Raw genomic sequence first — 21,279 nt, forward strand, 5'->3', positions numbered from 1 at the left:
ATGAACCAAGTCATCACCCGTTCCGATCACTTGGCCAGTCCAGGTCGGGCTACCGCGCGCACTGGAATTCGCTATAGATTTCAGATCAGAAGTCCGTCGACTAAATGCTTCTCGTCAACTTCCATAATCGTATAAGGGCCTCGTGGCCCTGAGCACACGTGTGTTCCCAGAGCTCTCCTCCATCAACTTGTCCGTTATCGACCATGTCGTTGCGGCAAAAGGCTGAAGCCCTCAGGCAAACGATCGATGGTCTCCTCGTAGCGGGAGGCGACATAGCAGTTCCGATCCTCAGAGTCGTCAATGCTACGGCTGATTGGTGTCCCCCTCTAAAGATGGCGACTAGCGGTGCACTCTCCATCCTCGATGAGGCTAAGGTTGGCAATGCTTTGTGCCAGCTTGGCCATGAATGACAGCTCACACTAGTTTGCGCCACATAGAAGTTCAAGGAGAACGAGAAGGAATGGGCTGATTTTGGTCAATACGTAGTGGACATGGTAGCCGAGGTGGTTTTAGCCATAGAATCCTATGATACGTCAGCAGAGGAAGCAGAGCCGTGGGTGGAAAATGCCAAAAAGCTTAATGGGTCCGTTGTATTTGTTTTTGATGCTCTTTGGTGTCGTAACTTACATGAAGTCTCAGCGCGCTACAGAAGATTAAGTCCGAAATCGAACGAAGATTGAAAAAAATAGAGAAACGACCGACTTTCGTAAATGCATTGTCTTACTTGAAAGACCCAGGAAGAATCGATGGTCTAAAGAAGGATTTTGACAAATCATTGACATCGTTTCAGGTAGCTTTCCCTACAATACCGTTCCATAGCCATTCTGATTTTCGGGTGATGCAGCTCAGGACGAACTTGATAACTAGCGCCAAATTAGCGGCCATAGAACGTCGTCAACAGGACGACAAAATCCTCGATAGTCTCCGATGCCCTCATGTCGCCCACGATGATTCCACTCAGGCGTGCCTAAAAGACACTAGGGTTGATCTCATTGAGCGTATCATGACATGGTGTCACAACACACGGGATAGCGAAAACCGGCTAATGCTGTTGACTGCTGTGGCTGGCGCTGGCAAGACTTCAATTGCACTCACGATAGCAGAAAGATGTGCCAGTGATGGGGATGTTACCCTATTATTACGCTACTTCTTTAAAGAGGGTGAACGGTCACGGCCCGATTCTGTATTCAGCGGCATAGCTCGAGCGCTTGCAGACCATGATCCCGTTTACCGCACTTTCATTACCTCTGCTCTTCGGAAAGACCCTAGTCTCTCAACAACTCCATTCGCGACGCAATTCAAGAAATTGGTCGCTCCGGCTCTCCTCCATAAACCTCCGCCTTTCGACCATCCTATGGTGATCATCCTCGATGCATTGGATGAATGTGACAAAGAAGTGTTCGAGTCCCTTGCTGAAATTCTTGGGGAGGAAGTGCCCAAGCTACCATCATCCGTAAAATTCTTTCTCACATCGAGACAATTTGATCTCGTGAATCGCTACCTCTCCCCCGATTACCCTATCTATCGACTCACTATCAATCTCTCGGACGAGACAAATGTGCGAGATTGTGCTAAATACATACGCTTCCAGCTGCAAAAGCTAAAGAAATTACATCGAGATTTACGGTCCAATCTTCGGGACGAGGATAAAACGGTACAGGAGATCTTGGAACGAGCAAACGGCTTGTTCATTTGGATCAGCACGATCTTTCGCTACATGAAGATGGCGAACAAGGATCCAATGAGGACACTAGAGAGCCTACTCGACACAGGTGCCAAACGACCTGATGTCCCTGCTGAGAAAATGATGGATAACTTGTATACGAGCATCTTGAAGAAGTGTGCTTGGGAGGATCAAGATTTTGCGGATGATTACCCAATCGTGATGGGAGCAATCTTCGTTGCACAGCAGCCTCTATCGATCACAGCCTGGGATGCAATTTTGTCGCCTTCCCTCAAGTCTTCTGTGCGATATACGTTGGCGGAACTTGCACCTCTCCTCTCAGGAGTTGAGGATTCCCACATTCCGGTTCGCATCTTACACCAATCTTTCCGAGACTTTGTTGTCGATTGGATCGATCCCCAGACAATCAGTCCTCGTTGCAGTCCAGTAGGAGTTGGGACAGAGAATGCCAGGGTCGCCCTGCGATGCACCGAGATTCTGAACAAGGATCTCTGCTCTATAGAGGGCTTAGGACTGATTGAAAACTTGTCCGAAAGAGATGAAATGCCGTCTATTCCTCCAACAGAATTATCTGAGCACTTTCAATATGCATGTCGCTACATTGTTCATCATCTCAGTGGGGTCCAGGAACCGTCACAGGAGCTTTCTGGATCAGTTGGTTTGTTTCTCAGTCAGCAGGCAACTTGCTGGGTGGAAGTCTGCGTGAGAATGGAAAGCTACATCAGTATTTCGTTACTCCCTGAGTGGACTAAGGTATGGGTCATCGATAAATCGTGTTAATGAAACTACCTCATGATCTTCCAGTTGGTTGTTGATCATGGTTCGGAAGGCCCTGTCAGTGCACTGGCTAATGCGCTTGCCGTGCTTCCGTGGAATTTGGTATTTCATTCAAGATTTCAGGAGGCATGTGAGGCAGCAAATGATTCCGTTGTACTTTGCCGTCAGCTTTTTTCTGTGGACTCGGGTTGGTACACTCCGCATTTGGCCAAGTCACTCAACAGTCTCTATTCCGCTCTTTCCAAACTCGGACGGCACTCGGAGGCACTCCCATTCATTGAAGAAGGCGTTAAACTCCACCGCCAGTTAGTTGCTGTTAACCCAGGATCATACACCCCGGATTTGGCCATGTCACTCAACAATCTATATTTGGCTCTTTCCAATCTCGGACGGCACTCGGAGGCGCTCCCATTCATTGAAGAAAGCATCAAACTCTACCGACAGCTAGTTGCTGTTAACCCAGGATCATACACCCCGGATTTGGCCATGTCGCTCAACAATCTACGTAATGCTCTCTCCAATCTCGGACGGCATTCAGAGGCGCTCCCATTCATTGAAGAAAGCGTCAAACTCCACCGACAGCTAGTTGCCGTTAACCCAGGACCACACACCCCAGATTTGGCCATGTCACTCAACAATCTACGTAATGCTCTCTCCAATCTCGGACGGCATTCAGAGGCGCTCCCATTCATTGAAGAAAGCGTCAAACTCTACCGACAGCTAGTTGCTGTTAACCCAGGATCATACACCCCGGATTTGGCCATGTCACTCAACAATCTATATTTGGCTCTTTCCAATCTCGGACGGCACTCGGAGGCGCTCCCATTCATCGAAGAAAGCGTCACACTCTGCCGACAGCTAGTTGCTGTTAACCCAGGATCATACACCCCGGATTTGGCCACGTCGCTCAACAATCTATATTTGGCTCTTTCCAATCTTGGACAGCACTCGGAGGCGCTCCCATTCATTGAAGAAAGCATCAAACTCTACCGACAGCTAGTTGCTGTTAACCCAGGACCATACACCCCAGATTTGGCCATGTCGCTCAACAATCTATATCTGGCTCTTTCCAATCTCGGACGGCACTCGGAGGCACTCCCATTCATTGAAGAAAGCGTTAAACTCCACCGCCAGTTAGTTGTCGTTCATCCAGGATCATACACCCCAGATTTGGCCTTGTCACTCAACAATCTATATTCCGCTCTTTCCAAACTCGGACGGCACTCAGAGGCACTCCCATTCATTGAAGAAAGCGTTAAACTCCGACGCCAGTTAGTTGTCATTCATCCAGGATCATACACCCCGAATTTGGCCTTGTCACTCAACAGTCTATATTCGGCTCTTTCCAATCTCGGACGGCACTCGGAGGCGCTCCCATTCATCGAAGAAAGCGTGAAACTCTACCGACAGCTAGTTGCTGTTAACCCAGGAGTAATCACCCCAAGATTGGCCAAGTCGCTCGAGAACCTACGTAATGCTCTCTCCAATCTCGGGCGTCATTCAGAGGCACAAATGGTCCATATCTGAGTGTGCTTTCCTTATCATTGCATTTCTCAGTTTCGCTGCCTGCACATGGCAGGCAAGCTTGAATTGGATGTTCGGCATAAGGACACACATCCAACCTCAATTTTTTTTAACTAATCCATAAAACATATATGGAGTTCACTTGCCGCTACACCCATAACAAATCACAGTCGCATCATGATTTTACAATTTTTACTATCAAGAATATTCACCTCTCTCTAGCACATTTTTACTCCTATCGCTCATCGCTGATGTACTGGTCCATGTTTCTGCATTCCACCACAAGTGATGACTCACGTTGAGGTTTGGATGGACGATGAATGTTGGCGCAGTGTTAGTGACTTGGGGATATCCAAACTCCAATTCGGAAAAGACCACCAGGAGCTTGATTCGATAGTGCTATCTCGATAAGCAATGCACGTGCCTGTCAAATCACCACCATGATAATGGAGCACAAGGTGCGAGGTGTGTACCGACGCCACCGTTGACGTCACTGGCACCGATATTCCCCAGATCCCCAGAATCCCTTCTGCACCCTTAGGAGAGTCCGTCGCTCCCGATCCTTTCATCGAAGTGATCATTGATGGACGAATCATCCCTCTCCCACCTCCAGCCTCTTTGTCGCCTGGTTCCGGGCCCTCCGTACCATCGGTCACGCTTCATTCCAATTTGTTAGGGTTCTAGTTTTCATCTTTGTCACCTGGGGACTTCGCTTCCAGAGGCGGAGCACTTACAGCGAGTTGTAATGGCGGATAGGGTCCCGGAGTCATGTAAACGTACTGGACTGGGCTTGGCTCGGTTCTTCCTTCGAAGTCCTCTCGTAGCAATAATATGGCCTCCCTCTGCACAACCCCGCTTTCAATCCAAGGTCTAAGACCCAAGTGACCGAGGGGATAGATTGAAGCTTGTCCACCTTTTCTCGCGCGTTGCAGTTTTTTTTTTCTCATGAAAGGCGGGGATGGATGTTGCAAGCTATACAGGTAACAAATTTGATGATCTTGCCAAGTCCTGCCACTTTGATGTCGAGATGTTCGATCTGATTTGGACATGCATCAACCTGCTGATGGGAGCTATGATGGCATATCCGCTTTCTGCTTATTCCAATAGAGGCTGGCAACTGTCTGCCTGCAGCGAAGGCCCACTCTAGTTGGGGCTCTTGCGGGTAGCATGCAGCTTATAATTGATGGATTGACCGGCCACCCAGCACAGGCATTAAATGCCACCTCAGCACTGGAAACCCAGTGTTCCAGCTCGTAACTCGCTCACTCTTGAATCATTCTGATGCAGAAGTCTGGGCAGCACCTTCACAAGCAAGACCTTGGAACTCGACAATCCGAGTGACAATATTCTATCAAATATATGTCATACATCGAATATATATTTCGACGGTGAACGTCGATTGCACTATTTGGCCTGTCCATAAATTAGGTACATTCACATTCGCGGAGGTTAATGTCACTATACGAGGCCTTCGGTACGTACTGACGGCTCAATCATGGACTGGAAGATCAGGTTCTAGCTATCCTCATTGCCACACGCGTTAGTCGAGGCTGTGAATGCTTGGTCATATCTTATTCTGTTGGCCCATTCCCTAAGGACCCTATTGTGCGATAGTACCAAGTTATCAACATACCAGACATCAGCACTGTGGTGGCGTGATTAATTGAAACACACGGTGTTTCGTACTCTTTCATTGCAGCCCGAGTTGACATATTGCTGAGTAGGATTCCATTTGAGGTTGATCGTTCACAACAGTTCAGGGAATAATATTATGATCGCGACATAGATGGTAAACGTAAATAGGCGATTGTTGCGAAGAATCATTTTGTTGTCAGGCCTGCAATTGGCTAGGGGATCCAAACGGTTGGTTCTACCGCAATCGACCCTTCTTTAGCATGAGAGGGTCACTCGGAGGCGCTTCCAGCATAGACGTCCGCTTCAGTCCAGATCGATCTTGCTGCTGCTGGGAAGCCTGGCCCTGGCCTGGTTCTGAGCAAGTCAACTACCTCGACTATTATTCTTCCAGCGCTTGATTGTGGCGTCAAGTCTGTACCTCTCCCAAGATGAGACCCTGCGCTATTAAGAGAAAAGGGCTGACCCACGCTAGAGACCGAAGACGAACAAGAAGCTGCGGGATCATATTCAGCCTTGCGCTTGAGAAGCCGATCGAATTCGGAACCAATAGTCCAGGCATTGGTTTTCCCCCCTGCGTCTTCTCCTTGATCTTCGCTCTCATCCTTCTGACCATCGCGCTTGTCAGTGGTTAATGCCGATTTGAGCAGATCCCTCCTCCTTCCAATCCCGTTCATAGACGCTCTCCGAGTAGAAGTGATCCTCGCTTCGCCTCCGTTCCATCAGGTCCTGCATGTTCTCGTCTTCTTTGCTATTACTACCCTGTATCTTCTCCCCTGTGACCCTAACTACGAAATGCTCCAGTGATAACGCGCTCATGTTCAGATCCTTAATATCGACATCCTCATTAATCCTCCTGCTTGATGTTTGAGCAGTTGGCGGTGCTCCGGTAAATTCTACCCATTCCCATGGTCGAGCCTGGACGGGATCACCTAAGATGAGCCGAGTAGGATTCGAACTGAACGCCGCCCGAGCGTGGAAAAGGTTAGCTGTATACCAATCAGTGGGTCTGTATGGCGAGATGAAAGTGATGTAGGAACGGAGAGATGGTGGGGTCAATGGTGAAAAATCGGAAATCTCAGGACGTAAGTCTTGTTCCCCAGCGCCAGGTCTGGGGCCCTTGGTGATGGGATCTGGATAGAGTTATCGGTGCAATGCCGGATCCAATCCAGTGGGTACTCACTCAGTTGGGAAGCTGTGTCGAGGATAGCGAGGAAAGGGATTGAAGAAGAAGGGGTAAGTCTCATTGTTTCGTGGAACGCCTGGAGATCAGGAAACATGTAAGCACGAGTCAGATCTAGGATGAGGAGGCTCGCCTACTTCGCATTGCAAAGCGCTTATCCGCTATTTCTCTGGCGATCGGCGTTTTTACGCTCCTGAACACAATCTCGAATTGGAGCATCCGTACCAGCAACAGGACGAGCTGTAACAGATCATTCGTCGGGACTAGTAATGATCTTCCTCCCTCTTGATTCGACCTTTGCGGTCGAATCAACTTTAGCGCTTTCTAAAAACATCTGTGCAGTGCATCACTGAATGTGTCAAGCACAGATGGGTCCAGTGTCGGCACGGAGCCGGGGTTGTAGTGTAGTGGCCTGAGCACATTGGCAAGCAGTCGCAGAACCTCCCCTGCTTGACTGCTAATAGAAACAGATGGGGGTGATACGAAATCGTTTAGGAATTGGGTTAATCGCTTCAGCCCTCCTTTCAAGAACTATGGACGCATGATTGAGCGGATGGTGAAACAACAGTGAGATGAACTGCTCCACGACTTTCCCATTGATCCCGCGGAGGATGTCGGCCACCAAGTCCGCCTCTTGGACATCCAGTTGGCGTTCAAGAAAACTGGTCGTGAAAGCCTCCAACTCAACTTCCGCATTAGGTCTCGTCTCATCGTGAGAGGGCGAAACCGATATTTGCTTCGGGGTAAGCTGAAGCTCCACCTTCGCATGGGAGAAGTTCCACGCGGTGATACGACTCATTATCGCCAAAAACGTGTGATTGGCGGGGTTTACACGCTCTGAACCTACTTTGCCTTCCTAACATTAGATGGGCATCAACAGTTCAAGGGGAAATATAATCTTGCTAGGACGGGACGAGACCATGAGAAGTTGGAGAGCTCGTACCAAAGACGAATCCTCCGTTGGTAAAGGTGAGCCACCAGAGAAACAATCGCGAAAAACTTTGCAGATCATCACGAGACGGCGTGAAGCGAGAGACCGGAAATAATTGCTGGAGCAGATATCGTGTAGTAACTCGTCACAGGATATCTTAATAGATCGGCCAGTTTGGCGAGTCTTGCGATGGCTTGGAACAGAGGCTTGAGGTCTTCCGTCCGACACAAAACGCTTCTTTGGCCCAGAAGCCGCTGGGTCGCTCCGAGGTCAATCGCTTTCATCGATGGATCATCGAAGAGCAATAGATCTCGCGCAATGGCATTGACTGCAACAACGGATTGAACCGGGGACTCTGACTGTCATTGGAATGGGCTTCCACGTTCCACCGCAGAGATGTATGATGACGCGGTCCGTAGAAAGGACGTTAGAGATAACAAGTTAATGAGGAGCTGATTCCATGACTGTCGACCATGGTGATTGAATCATCTCATTTCTTCCTCCAAGATCAAGCCATTTTGAAAACTGTGCCTCCATGGGAAGATCGGCGGACTCTGTCAAGCGATTGGCGACGTTGCAAATGAACTGAGCCGATTGTATGCGCTGTATTTGCGACAGAACGGCTTTCCATAGGTCGTGACACCACTCAGGACGAGCACTGAACTTTGCATACAGGTCGAAGGCCGCAGTGACAGCATTGTCCATATTTAGCCCATTGAAAAGAGGCTCAAGCCTTTCGTTAGGATTTAAACTTGAAATATCACGAAAACCACGATGATCCTTACCGAAGCCTTTACCCTTATTTTTGTGTATTTATACCGAAGCAGTTGACATATGTAAACCACTTGCGTGCTAGTCAAATTACAGTAGGCAGGCCAGCTTCTATTGGAATTGGTGTCAAATAGATCAGCCCACAAGCTCTTGGACACCGCCGAGGTGGGTGCATCGGATGCGGAGCATTCATGCATGAGAAACATGAGGCTGTACGATCACTTTTTGAGCGCTTATCATGATCTGTAGGGTTGAACAACCCTGAGATGACTGGGCTGCTGTGTGTGTCAGGACGTCCTACTTTGACCCTTCTCAGAAATGGTGCTCGGACCTCTTGGGCGACTGCATCGCGACATAGTCTCGCAAAAAACACTGAACGCTCGGGAGCCAGAGTTTTTCTACGCCTTCATGCTCCTAGTCGTTTCTGCTCGGCCTCAGCGAGTGGTTCACCGGAGGAAAGCGCGGCTGAAGCCATGCCTGCAGAGTTGAATACGGCGTTGACTATTCTAGAAAGAGGCGTTCCCGAGTCTATGGTGCACACGGGCCGGACTCTTATTCTTTGCTTCGATGGCACGTCGGGCTACTATCACGGCAGGAACACCGTGAGTTATACACCATCTTCTCACTTCCGGTCTGAAGGCTCCAACCTCGATGGTTTGCTATCAAGAACGTCGTCCGGCTCTTCTCATGTCTGGAGAAGCGGGAATCGCAACAACTTGTGTATTATCAGGTGCGTTCTATCATTCATTCGGGGCAGGGAAGCTGAATATGATTGCAGACAGGGATCGGGACTTCGACCAGATCCCGTTTTGGGATACGTTTTAGTTCATGGATATCGAAGATGATTGATCAAGGCATTGCTTGGCATCTCGAAGACAACGTGAATCCGTTCAGTTGTATTGTGACGTTTCTCCATCTTATATATCGTCTCTGCATGTTCCATCCAGGTCTGCAGTGGATATCACTTTCTCCAAGTGAATTGGCGCCCGGGGGATAAGATTTGTGTTTTCGGTTTCTCACGAGGTGCCTACATAGCTCGAGCTTTAGCCGGCATGATACAAACGGTAGACATCATAGTTAGATGTGCATCTGTCCGTTTGATATGTTGAAAATCCCGTCTCTATGCAGGTTGGACTGCTACCTGAGACGGTCCCGGAGCAGGTGGAATTCGCCTATAAATTGTACAAAACCCTTGGACGAGGAGGGTCAACAAGCAACCATATAAGGTATTACAAATTAGAATTGCTTTACGTGATGCCTGTGGATCATGTATCTCTTGGCTCAACCCTTTAGCCGGGACTATAAACGTGACTTCTCCCGTCATGTTGTCATAGATTTTTTAGGAGTTTGGGATACTGTCGGTTCTGCTGGCCTTGTCTTTCCACAGTCTCTCCCTTTCTCACGAACATCTCACACTATTAAAGTGTTTCGTCAAGCATTGGCGCTCGATGAGCGCAGAGTCAGGTCAGTCTTGTTGAATGGTACGTCCAAGCAATAATTTAATGTTGAATTCGATCAGGTTCATCCCCTCTACATGGGCACTTTCGGTCGAGGAACGGACTTTAGCGAATGGTTCCTGGAGGACGACAAAGTTACCAGCCGATTTTGCTGCTCCCAACTACACAACATTCGAGAACCTGCGACATTGGGTCTTGGGGATGTTGAACTTACCCTTCGAGTTACTTTATTCCAGCCTCGTCCGCTGGCTCCCGGAACCGCTCAAGAACATGCGACCAAATAGCCAACCCAAGGAAGAGAGCAAAGCGCAAAGATGTCTGATCCCTGCTGGCAGTACGTCTCAGAAATGGTCCCCGCCAGATGTGAAGGAAGTTTGGTTTGCTGGTGGACATGCCGGTGCGTATCTAGCATTGGTTGTGTCTGCGATCCTGATAGACCACTATCAGACGTCGGGGGTGGCAACTCAAGAGACACAGTGAGAGTGGATGGTGGGAGTATTGCATTCCCCGCTCTTGCTTATGTGCCTGCCCTTTCAAATATCTCGTTGCGGTGGATGATTCATGAGCTCTATGAGGCAGATAAGAGATACAATTTGAACATTCGATGGCGCCCTGTACAACTTGCCAGATTTGGAATATCTCTACCTCAACTGCCCTTGACGAACAATGAATATGCTGGTTGTTCCACGTCACCAAAGACTCATTCGAACGGATCGACTCCAACGCTACGTCCAGGTATTCCCGCCCCTCCGACGCAGGAACCGGTGACCGTTCACTATATCCCAACGCCTGAGGCAGCGAACATGCGCCGGAACGATCCTCGTCGAGCGGAATTCACGAGGTGCCTCAAATATGAGTCGGGTGTCTTGATTGATCTCAAATATTACGAGGCGGACCTTTCAGCTCCCATCACCGATCAGCTATGGATGTGGGAACGAATTTGGAAATGGGGTATGCAGGAGATGAGGGATCATCCTAATCCGTATTGGCGGATAGAGTGGGCGACGGCCAGTGCAACCACTCTGTTGACTATGATGCTCTGGTGGTTCCTCGAGCTTTGGCCGTATGTGAAGGGGGTCCGGAATGGGACTAGATATTTCTGGCAGTCAAGATTTGAGTACGTCTGTTCCCCATTTTTGTTTGAAGTCGAGCGCCCATACCTACACAGAATGGGCATTAATATGTTTCGAGGCCGTCAAATACCGCAGTTCGAATCGGTAGTTCTTCCTCAGGGTGCGTCTAGGCATTGGAAGGAGTTTGTTGAAGATCGGAGGAAAGTTCAAGTGCACAGCTCTGTCCTTCAACGTGTAAGGCGCAAGGACTTGGGCTATCGGCCTCGTCCCTGGCCTAAAGAGTGGAAGAAGAAAGGGAGCCCTGACGAAACTTGGAAGGTTGCACATTAAGCGAGCGAGTTCGGTGGCACTCATTCTAGACATTGATTGAGGAGTAATTGTACTCATAGGACCTCTTTGTCCGATGCGCATAACCAATTAATGACGACCTGACAATGGCCCCGTCAAGGCTGCGGAAATTCGGCCAAACACTGAACGCCCAGAGAGCATTCCAGCCGCTCAATTACTCAGCCTCGCGACAGAGCTCTCCAGGTACCCCAATACTCGACAAAGATCCAGGATGAAGCCAAGATTTTCTCGCCACAGCAGAGCGTTGATTCTCTCCATCTTGGTGGTACAGGTACCGTAACTGAACCAACACAGCCTTGAAGGTGACCCGAGGGGATCCTGACCATGTGGAATAGAATGTCCCCCTCTTCTCTTGTCTGGAGAAGGCTCAGCCAGAGCGTCTCGAGCTCTCTATTGGAAAGAATCTTGGATTGTCTATGATGTTTAATAGTATCCATATCAAATCCTTTGAGAGAACACTGGTGACTGCGGAGAGTATTAACCACAAGATTCAAGGAAGAGCAATTCCGGGCGCAAGGCACGCACAACATAGTATAAACGGACATGGTCGGCTTCATTGGCTATTTTATCGGGTGTTGGAGGAGCCTGGCTTCAAACACTCTCGGGTTCAAAATGAATAGCGCAGGGTTACGTTACATTCTCCGCCGCAACCAACTTCCCTCTTGGAAGTCCAACCTGGTCCAACCCTTTGCCGACACTTTTCACGCTTGGCTTCCCTGCTGCCTGTCGGTAATATCAGCAAACCCGGCCGGCTGGTCATTGTAATGCATGAGGACTTTGAACGGAGACATCTCCTGAGTGCTCTCCATGTTGGAACGTAACATCAACAATGTTTTCAGTCGACCGAGTAGTGACAGAGCTTCGGACAATGGAGCACTATGCATGCATGCTGTACTATCGATCTAAAGCAGATAGCCTCACGAAATGGCTCCTATGTTTATACATTGAGGGGCAGATATGCCGTCGCACTCAGCTCAATGTTGTGAACGACCATGGCATAATGAGTTTGAGATATTCATTTATCAAAGGGCCACGCTTCCTGCGATAGTACAGCTGGGTAAATGCTTTCTCGAGAAAAGTCACGACACACCGAGCAAATGCACAAGCAATGCGTCTCCACCTGAAATGGTCAGACCTGCTCCTGCCTCACGCTGAGATTTTTGACACGAGGGTCAAAAATGCCATCCTGAGTCGTTCCTTGCGCTCTTCAGGACCCGCATCAAGGAAATTAGCTGTCGAATCCGTGCATTTACAGACTTCGAGTCCCGCTGAAGCAATGTTAGCAAGGGCGGATGGCGCCTCATCCTTGGACCAAAACGGAGTAGTACTATTGAAGAAGTCCAAAAAAATACAGTGATACTGCAACTCATGAAAAGTAGCTCCAAAAGCGTGAGAGGATGGGCGCTTGCAGGCACCATGCGTTACTGATGCAAAGCCATATGGAGCTGCTGTCGATGAGGTGCTCAAGCAGCCTGTCCAAGTCGTGCGGAGAGGACGGAGTGGCGGACTGAGGCTTAGTTTCACGTGTGGGCCCCGTGCCTGGGGGCCCGGCGCCAAAGTCAGTGCACATTCATAGCGCCTGACTATACATTTTCATTCCAGTTCACGTACTCCGGGACTCAGTGACCGCTACCGGCCACTCTAATACATCCACCAGCAATGCATATCGATTCAGACTCACTAGTTGAAGAAGATCAATCGTGCGAAGTTGATCAGGATGAAAAGCCTGGTGATGCGGTGTACCAGCCTTTATGTGCGATCAGCAAAAAGTCTGTGTCTGTTGATGTTGATAAACAAAATTCGGATTTATTTTTTGAGAACAACGATTGCCAGAGCATCTTTTGCAGTTGCGCTCAAGATCCTGTTTCCCGCTGACTAGAGGGGAAGAAATGGAGGCACACACGTTTGTTGCATTTTATTTTTAGGACCACAAAAGTTGCCATTTCTGAGAATGAGTTTGACGAAATCAAATCAATCAATATTTTTTTGGAATCGGCTGTAACCACAAGATTCAAGGAAGATCAGGGGGCGCAAGGCACACAGATGGTTTGCATAAATGGACATGTTTGTTCGTCCCCTTTTCTTCTGTCAATAGCTATTTATATCAGCGGGGCCTCTTGCGGAAGTGGTCACGAGTTCAAAATGAGTCATCCCCGGCTCCACCGGAATTGGAAGTCCGTTGGCATCACCAGCCGCTATTAACAGTAGACAGAACACCTTCGGGGCTTTCTTTCTCTCATGCCCAACTCATAAAGGACTGAGTGCTCTCTATGTTGGAATACCAAAAATGTTTATAGTTGACCGAGTGGCGACAGAGGTATGGACAATGGAGAAGCTTTGGTCTTTCTGCTTTACGACGGGCTCGCCACTGGCACGGGGATGCATATAAAGAGACGGATTTGGCGCAGCATTACAGTGAGTATGCGCTGTAGCCTTGTATGTATGCACTGCTGATATGGCCTATACACAACATGCTACGGTACCGGAGTCTTCTGAGGAATTTCAGCCATTTTAGAGCTTCTCAATGATATCAAGAGGCGATAGCTCATGTTAAAGGGGGAAATGGTGGCGAGGGCAGAGATGGGCCAACTCGTATGCCGTAGGCTATCCAAAGCAACGGGCAATAGATAGCCTCCCGAATGGCTCCTATACTTATATATTGAGAAGTGCAGCTCGTTGTAAACATGAACCTCATTCACTCGTCAAAGGGCTGCGACAGTGCACAGGTGCCTGAGGCTTGGTTTCACGTGAGTGAACAACTGAGCCTCCGTGCCTGGTACTACTACTACTACCTGCCTAATTTGGCTGTGTCAGATTCCATTCATTCAACCGCGTTGTCACGGTGAGGGGATTTGCGATTGGAAACTCCCCGCGAATTCAACTCCGTGACTGGCTCAGCTTGGCTTAAATGAAGCGGACTAGCACTAGATTCCCCTCATATCCCTCTTTCAAGTTGCTCTCAGACCATTTCAAATCACCATGGCTGATCTCGGAGAACAGCCCCAGGGTCTTCAAGAGGCTCTCATATATTCTAAACTGAAGGGTCAGAAACGACCACAACGACCTCCTCAAGAAGGGGATAAGGGACAACCACCTCACAAAGGCCGAACAATCATTCTTTGTTTCGATGGCACCTCAAACGAATATCATGATGCGAACACTGTGCGTACCAACGATAGATATAGACGTGACCGAGCTGACCATCATCATTATCCGCACAGAACGTGGTTCGACTATTCACATGTTTTGAGAAATCTCACCCCAAGCAGCTCGTCTATTATCAGGTGAAATAGGTTCATTATTTCGATGTCTTGGTTGCCAAACTCAAATCACGTAATTAGACTGGGATAGGCACTGCAACCGAAACGTCCTCCATCACCCCCCGGGGCGTTTCAAAATTTTTGAACGTCCTTGATCAAGGAATTGCGTTCAATTTGGGTGACCATGTGTGTCACTTGATACGGCGTTTTCTGTAGTCTGCTAAGCTTATTTCCAGATCTGCGACGGATATCGCTTCTTGCAGCAGCATTGGCGTGAGGGCGATAAAATATGCGTCTTTGGGTTTTCTCGGGGCGCGTACACAGCGCGTGCGTTGGCGGGAATGCTTCAAACTGTAAGCAATCCCATTGTACTCCGACGTTTCATTTCATCATCCATTTATCATTCCAGGTTGGCCTGTTACATTCCTCAGTTCCAGAGCAAGTCGAATTTGCGTATAAGCTCTATGTAGACCTTGGTCGCAGCACTGGTGCGAGCAGGCATCCAAGGTGATTTATTTAATGGGGCCATCATGTCTTCGTGCTTGAACTTCTCTTGGACAGCCGTCCCTACAAACGCGAGTTTTCCCGTTCCGTAACTATTGACTTTCTTGGTGTTTGGGACACTGTTTCATCGGTTGGAGTCCTCTTCCCACAATCTCTGCCGTTCTCGCAGTCATCTAGGACCATCAAAGTTTTCCGCCACGCGCTTGCTCTGGATGAACGACGAGTGAAGTGGGCAAGATGTTAAACTATCCCCTCCTAGAATGTTGTCATTGACAGACTATTAGATTTATTCCTTCGTCTTGGCAACTTTCGGCCCAAGAACAGACGGAACAGACGGAAAATGGAATAAAAAACTGGAAAACTACCAAATCTGCGAAAGACTTTTCCGCCCCAGATTCGTCCACCTTGAACAATGTCCAGAATTGGTTCTCTGGCGTCCTCGAACTTTTACTGAAGATCTTCGCCATTTTGTTTCCCCCGCTTCTTGGGGGAATATACCTATTCGACCGACTCTTCACCAGGCCAAAGATCACCAAGCCAAAGACGAGACTGATTCCTGCTAAATGCCTAGAGAGGGGACCACCGGATGTCAAGGAGGTTTGGTTTGCGGGCGGACACAACGGTTCGTGCAAGATATCAACTAATTTTTTCTGGTTCGTTATCCTAAGAGTTGCATCAGATATTGGAGGAGGGAATGCGAAGGATTTCGCCCATGTCTCTGATTCTGAGTCCCAGTATATCCCTGCACTCTCGAACATTTCCCTCCGTTGGATGATTCGTGAGCTATATGAAGCGGACCAGCAATACGACTTGTGTATCCGCTGGCTTCCTACTCAACTCGCCTGCTTCGGAATCTACTTGCCCACTGAAACGAATGATGATGGTGGCTCTGATGACGATGGGTCTGATGACGATGGTTCTGAATTCTACCCAACTCTACCCTCTGCCGATCCTCCCGTGGTGGCCCACTATGATGTTCCACCCCAGGTTACAGCGGGACTTAAGGCCAACCCTCGACGAGCGAAATTCAAAGTCTGTTTGGCATACAACTCTGGTGTCCTCATCGACGTTAAGTATCACCACGATGATACCAGGACTGCCATCACGGACGAACTCAAAGCGTGGAAAACGTGGGATCGCATTCGTTATTATGAAGGAATGAAGGAATGGAAACCGGAACACCGCCCCAGGCCCAATCTTACGCAATTCTTCGAGTGGGTCTCTGCAAGTCTCGTAACCCTTTTTATGATGCTGCTGTGGTGGGCTTTGGAGCTTTGGCCATACGTTCGGAGGACACGGGATAAGATGCAAACCAAATTTTGGCAATCTAGGTTCGAGTACGTATAGCTTTACTCATCCTCGACACATATTTGAAGATTCATCTTTGATGACGGGTACTGATCTTGTTCAGAATGATTCCCAATGGGTTTTCAAGCCGAGAGATCCCTTCACCAGGCGCACTGGTGAACCACCGAAGATTAGCTATACCTGAGCAAGCTCAGCCGGGCTGGATATCCTTCATTGACAAACGCAAAACGATGTTTGTGCATAATTCAGTAGTCGATAGAACAAATGCGAAGGAGTTGGGTTACCGCCCACGTCCTTGGAAGACTAAGGACGTTCCTACTGGTTGGAAGGTCACTTATTAGTGTTCCCGCTAGTTGTTATGTGGCGCATTGATTATCGGAAATTCATGTAGTCGCACCCGTTATTAATTTATGTCGCACAGTCGATTATTGAAAATTCATGTGGCATATAATGCATTGAGGGCGCGGATGTGGGGGTTTGCCCAGGCCTCGGAGTTTTCGGTGCGTCGCAAGCAACACCTAGTAATCGCGAGATGAGGGGTTTATACACTATACTGTCGCATAAATAATGAAGCCCTCAATAAACAAATAAGTCAAGCACAATACTTCCACGAATAACTAAGATTTTGCAGACTCAGCCATCGCGCGATTCCATTGGCTTGATATTGCATTGTCAGTGCCAGTCATCGAGCCTGAGGGTAGAGGTATGAGCCTCCGGGACTGTAAATGCGCCGAATTTCTGAATAGGTGATCAACATTACAGCGTCGAAATCATTGATCATGCCTCCATCTTGCAGTGGCCACCAGTCTTGCTTAGGCCCCTATTCTAGTTGCAAGATTTCCGATCTTCGCTGCGGCAGAGGTCGTGGTTGGGGCAAGTGGTATATATTGACCTTGACACAACTGAAATTGATACCGTCAAAACAGCGACCCGTGTCTAGTTCACTTTGAGAATGCGGGTAGGTTATCACGAAGTTGGGGCATGATGTCGTTGGTTAAGCAGAATCAATTTACTAGCGTCGTTCACATCACCAACCAATCCCTAGCAAAATCGATGTCCCTGACGCTCCCCATGCCCAACGCATCACGGTTCAAAAGAATAAGTGGATACGAAGCCGAATAAAGGGTAGGATTGATCGTCGTGACGGACCCGGTTTGGCTCCGCATCGTTCATGGGACTCTCAAGACATGACGAAAAAATTGGGTCAGAGTGCGTCTGAGCCATAGATAATTTATATATCCTTTGAGGTCTGAGCCGTTTCGAGAGTGGCTTCCCCAGGTTTGTCTGGTATTTACAGGTTAGTTATTGACGATAAGGCGGAGAATACTCCATCATGTTTGGACGTTGATCCTTCTTCGCAAGCGATATGATGTCACAGATGACGTAAATGACCCTTGCATAGTGCACCAACGCTCTAATGGGTAAGTGATGAAATGTGCTAAGGTTGTGTATGATATCTAGTGTGGCAATATAGTGGTGCCACGAACACACTATGCATGAATTCCTCGGGCTGACGCTCGTCCCTTCTAATTATGAACGAAGCCCACCGCATTCACAGATTCCAACGGCCAATTCCAAGCCTTAAACCAGGCTAATGGCCGCATAACAAAAGCGAGGATTTGATCTGCTGAAGAGCGCAGCCACATTGGTGAAGAACTGTCTGGATGCTAGTATATATAGCACCAGCACGCGTGCAGAGTTGTCCCAATGTAGGCATGTTCCACTAATTGGATTGGGGGGCCTTTCTCGCTCTTCCCCTCCCCGCTGAGGCCGAGATTCCCTTGTTTTCTGGGAGGGGGAGCGCCAAGGGGACATAATTTGCATCGTATATGCTTACAATGGCGATGCAACCCAGTCATGTCTTGGTTACCTCCCATATCTCGTACGGGAAACTTTGGTTTTTCGGATCGCTGACGTTCGTTGGATCCATCAATGATGGCCAGGACGAAAATGACCAGAAAATCAGTTTACCAAAAAATGGTACTCTATTACACATCCATCGAGGATGGGGCCAGGGCACATCGGACCAAGTCGCGAGACTTCCCGGATGCTGCACCAGCGTCGGGCCGAGAGGGCTCGGCACAAGCTTGTGCCTCCAAGAGGACCGAGTCGTGTTATCAGCACGGAATTCGTTCGCTACGGCCATCTGGGTAGGAAAATTGACGGGGAGATTCCGGGAATGAAGGAACAGAGTTGCATGCGATAAAACGAATGGCTGTGGTTAACTCCTCACATCCCTCACTGTGACAGACTGCGGAAGGTATCGATCGTAAGCGGAGCACCGTGCCACCTGTTTTATGCTACGGTTGTGGGGGAAAACCGGAATGACGATGTGGACGGTGGCGTTCGAGTCGGTCATGGCGTCCTCCGGATATAAAAATGAGGAAATGAGTTGCGCCAAATATCTGCAGGCTGCTACGCTCCTTGATCTGATTTGAGCAACCCACCCTCCCTACACCAGAAGGTCGCCTTGCGCTTTGGAAGACGTCATCGAGGGGCGGGCTAAATGGTCGACATAAGGGGTGTATGGCTTTTTTTTTTTTTGGGAACATGCAGAAAAACCCATTTCGATTGTGACTGCCACCAATTCAGCCAAGAAGAGCGTCTGGTGAGCCCTGGTCACTTTCCGAAGGAAAACCCGACAAGCGCTCTAGAACGCTCTGGAACAGAGGACCTTGCTCCTGAAGTTCGTGACGAGTGGGGCACGAGGTTAGTTTCCCACGCTCCTGTTCTTGTTTGATTCACTCCGCGCTCCGCTCGCGCCATGCTGTATAGCTTTCCTGAATCTAAGCAAATAAAATATATTCTATTCCAGTATTGGATTGCGTCATGAATATACTGCCAGCGCCGGGGGACTGATGCACGCGGCGCACCCTCCCGGTATCCGTGATTAATGATCGAGCCACCAATTCGAATCGCGCGACAATTCAATTATCACAATTGACGCGAAAACCCACCGAACGTACGCCCGGGTCAGCGTGTTCGAGACTGGTTGGTGTTGTTGATGCGGCGTTACCAGGAGATACTCCAAATGAGTGCCACACTCCCAGTCCTCCCCCTGGAATTGACGCCATATGCCGAGAAGAAACACTAGATACACCCAGCGTTCATCCGGGTCGTATACTGGTCCCTTCGGTGGAAGTAGGCAGGCTACCAGCCTCTATTATTATAGACGGTGGAAGGGCCGATGGGCATGGGGATACTAACGCTGTAAGATATCTCCCTTTAAACCTGATTTCTCACCCTGCAGAATGTCGTTCTGCTCTTCCCACGCCCCCAGAAATCTAGTCCCGCCCAAAGCAACCAGTATAAGTACTGAAGTTCAAACCTGGCTACCGCCCCAGACCTTGGGGCGCCGACGGAACGATTGGCGAACCGTGCACTGAAGAACGTTCATCAATCCGCGTTCCACTTTCGTGTGATTGGCCTGCTGGGTCTCTCGCATTTTTGGGGAGTGGCCAGCCGTCCCGCGCAAACAACTTGGCACGCGCCCTTGGATCTTCCTGGATTCGGCGAAAGCGAACCATTCGGGTGCAAGCGCCTCTTAATCGCTTTCCTAAATCGCTTTGGCCTAATTCCTTCATAAAAATAAGTATCATGCTCGATTTCGTCCAGGCATTGCCTGTCCTCAAGTGAGGTTGTAACAACCCTGAACGTTCATCCAACTGGGACGATCTCCTGGCCTTTTCCCAAAACTTCCTGAGGTCTTTCATTCATCTGGTAGACCTTCTCTCCAACATTTCTGACTTCAGCTGCTTTCTCAAACCGCGAAAGGTCCGAACGACCTTGGTAATTTTCTCTGAACAATAATAACCCGCACTTCTTTGCGTTTATTTAACAACTGAGAGGGACTCACTGGCAGCTCAAATTCGTGAATACAACTCCGGATGTCCTTTCCACCAAACCTAGGTGCCTCCCGGCTACGAGGGCCCGACATAGGATGATCCAACATGTTCAACGTCGAAGACCCCACTGCCAAACTAGAACTATGACCAATGGGCGCAGGACCCGATGGCAGCATCAGTTTATGTTTATTAGAGACAAGGTCGACGTCCCACCATTATGGCGCACGGACTCACCAGCCGCAGAAGATTGTCCATTATTCCCAATTCATCCTTCTTGTTGATAGGTGGCGTTGTAGGCTTAAAAGCCACTCGTCGCGACTGTTTTCTCTCTCTCCTCAGTTGCACTATCGTGAACTGAGGTGAGATCTCATTTCTTGGTCTTATTAGACCTTTTACTCAACGTGTTTCATTGTCTAGCGCTACTGTTACGCTAGGTAATATTTTTGAATAATTACAGTTGCACTATCGTGAACTGAGCGCTACTGTTACGCTAGTTCTCTCACACAGTTCTCCATCGCCCTCAGCATCCTGCATCCTAAACTTCTTTTGTGTACTTCCCATTGTGTCCTACTCGTGTAGATAACTCGCGTTTCGCCATGTACAGTCGTCATGAATGATAACTTGATTTCTTTGAACATACAACACTTGTGTCCTGAGACGCCCAAGCAAAAACCCTTCGGGCTACAGAACTATATCTGATGTGTAAAATACCTAGTGTTTTTAATGGGGCAGCAGGGTGCCCAGTACCTTCAGGACAGTGCTTGGACCATTGATGGCATGATTAACTCACTTATATACGCGTAATTGACACACAGAATGAGTGACGCGCACTTGCGTGGTGCGCATTTGAGGTGGTGAGACGATGATAAAATGGTGCCCAAAACCCTCAGGACAGTGCTAGGGCCATTGATAGCTTACGTATATACATGTATGACAATAAACAACTAGACCTCATTGACCGCCGATAAGACCAAACCCGATC

At 48.8% G+C, this 21,279-nt stretch overlaps 5 protein-coding genes across 5 annotated transcripts; 3 read left to right on the plus strand and 2 right to left on the minus strand.

The window, feature by feature from the left end:
• Positions 1-109: 109 nt before the first annotated feature.
• EI90DRAFT_1099848 (uncharacterized protein) lies at positions 110-4,327 on the plus strand. The gene is made up of 5 exons (XM_039051494.1): positions 110-374; positions 438-583; positions 640-790; positions 845-2,437; positions 2,489-4,327. The coding sequence occupies exons 1-5, from the start codon at positions 204-206 to the stop codon at positions 3,986-3,988; spliced, it is 3,561 nt and encodes a 1,186-aa protein (XP_038915729.1). The 5' UTR covers positions 110-203; the 3' UTR covers positions 3,989-4,327.
• Positions 4,221-5,034, minus strand: EI90DRAFT_3016646 (uncharacterized protein; the record flags this gene model as incomplete). Its single annotated transcript, XM_039057015.1, has 3 exons — positions 4,221-4,254; positions 4,283-4,623; positions 4,720-5,034. The coding sequence occupies 3 exons, from the start codon at positions 5,032-5,034 to the stop codon at positions 4,221-4,223; spliced, it is 690 nt and encodes a 229-aa protein (XP_038915730.1).
• A 1,207-nt stretch (positions 5,035-6,241) lies between these two features.
• Positions 6,242-8,436, minus strand: EI90DRAFT_3289687 (uncharacterized protein; the record flags this gene model as incomplete). The annotated part of the gene is made up of 7 exons (XM_039067181.1): positions 6,242-6,626; positions 6,801-6,879; positions 6,938-7,124; positions 7,167-7,331; positions 7,390-7,656; positions 7,744-7,849; positions 8,204-8,436. 7 exons carry the CDS (start codon positions 8,434-8,436, stop codon positions 6,242-6,244), a joined length of 1,422 nt encoding a protein of 473 aa, XP_038915731.1.
• A 110-nt stretch (positions 8,437-8,546) lies between these two features.
• Positions 8,547-11,450, plus strand: EI90DRAFT_1098640 (uncharacterized protein). Its single transcript, XM_039051492.1, has 9 exons — positions 8,547-9,104; positions 9,170-9,232; positions 9,281-9,382; positions 9,450-9,566; positions 9,631-9,728; positions 9,796-9,966; positions 10,022-10,356; positions 10,407-11,076; positions 11,128-11,450. Exons 1-9 carry the CDS (start codon positions 8,769-8,771, stop codon positions 11,360-11,362), a joined length of 2,127 nt encoding a protein of 708 aa, XP_038915732.1. The 5' UTR covers positions 8,547-8,768; the 3' UTR covers positions 11,363-11,450.
• Positions 11,451-14,199: 2,749 nt separating this feature from the next.
• On the plus strand, positions 14,200-16,868 carry EI90DRAFT_3059374 (uncharacterized protein). The gene is made up of 9 exons (XM_039060431.1): positions 14,200-14,542; positions 14,602-14,664; positions 14,722-14,826; positions 14,877-14,993; positions 15,050-15,147; positions 15,202-15,372; positions 15,429-15,766; positions 15,824-16,481; positions 16,556-16,868. The coding sequence occupies exons 1-9, from the start codon at positions 14,360-14,362 to the stop codon at positions 16,791-16,793; spliced, it is 1,971 nt and encodes a 656-aa protein (XP_038915733.1). The 5' UTR covers positions 14,200-14,359; the 3' UTR covers positions 16,794-16,868.
• The last annotated feature ends 4,411 nt before the right edge of the window (positions 16,869-21,279 follow it).

Source organism: Cantharellus anzutake, assembly GCF_015039405.1.
Source record: "Cantharellus anzutake strain C23 chromosome Unknown EI90scaffold_25, whole genome shotgun sequence".
In the NCBI taxonomy this organism is placed as follows: Eukaryota; Fungi; Basidiomycota; class Agaricomycetes; order Cantharellales; family Hydnaceae; genus Cantharellus; species Cantharellus anzutake.

Bases quoted from the DNA above. Each gene is read 5' to 3' on its own strand.
- EI90DRAFT_3059374 (XM_039060431.1), top strand. From the start codon at position 14,360: ATGGCTGATCTCGGAGAACAGCCCCAGGGTCTTCAAGAGGCTCTCATA. The intron at 14,543-14,601 runs GTGCGTACCAAC...TTATCCGCACAG, and splicing joins AATATCATGATGCGAACACT to AACGTGGTTCGACTATTCAC. The intron at 14,994-15,049 runs GTAAGCAATCCC...TTATCATTCCAG, and splicing joins TGGCGGGAATGCTTCAAACT to GTTGGCCTGTTACATTCCTC.
- EI90DRAFT_1098640 (XM_039051492.1), top strand. From the start codon at position 8,769: ATGACTGGGCTGCTGTGTGTGTCAGGACGTCCTACTTTGACCCTTCTC. The intron at 9,105-9,169 runs GTGAGTTATACA...TTTGCTATCAAG, and splicing joins ACTATCACGGCAGGAACACC to AACGTCGTCCGGCTCTTCTC. The intron at 9,729-9,795 runs GTATTACAAATT...TCAACCCTTTAG, and splicing joins TCAACAAGCAACCATATAAG to CCGGGACTATAAACGTGACT.
- EI90DRAFT_1099848 (XM_039051494.1), top strand. From the start codon at position 204: ATGTCGTTGCGGCAAAAGGCTGAAGCCCTCAGGCAAACGATCGATGGT. The intron at 375-437 runs GTTGGCAATGCT...TGCGCCACATAG, and splicing joins CCATCCTCGATGAGGCTAAG to AAGTTCAAGGAGAACGAGAA. The intron at 584-639 runs GTCCGTTGTATT...ATGAAGTCTCAG, and splicing joins AATGCCAAAAAGCTTAATGG to CGCGCTACAGAAGATTAAGT.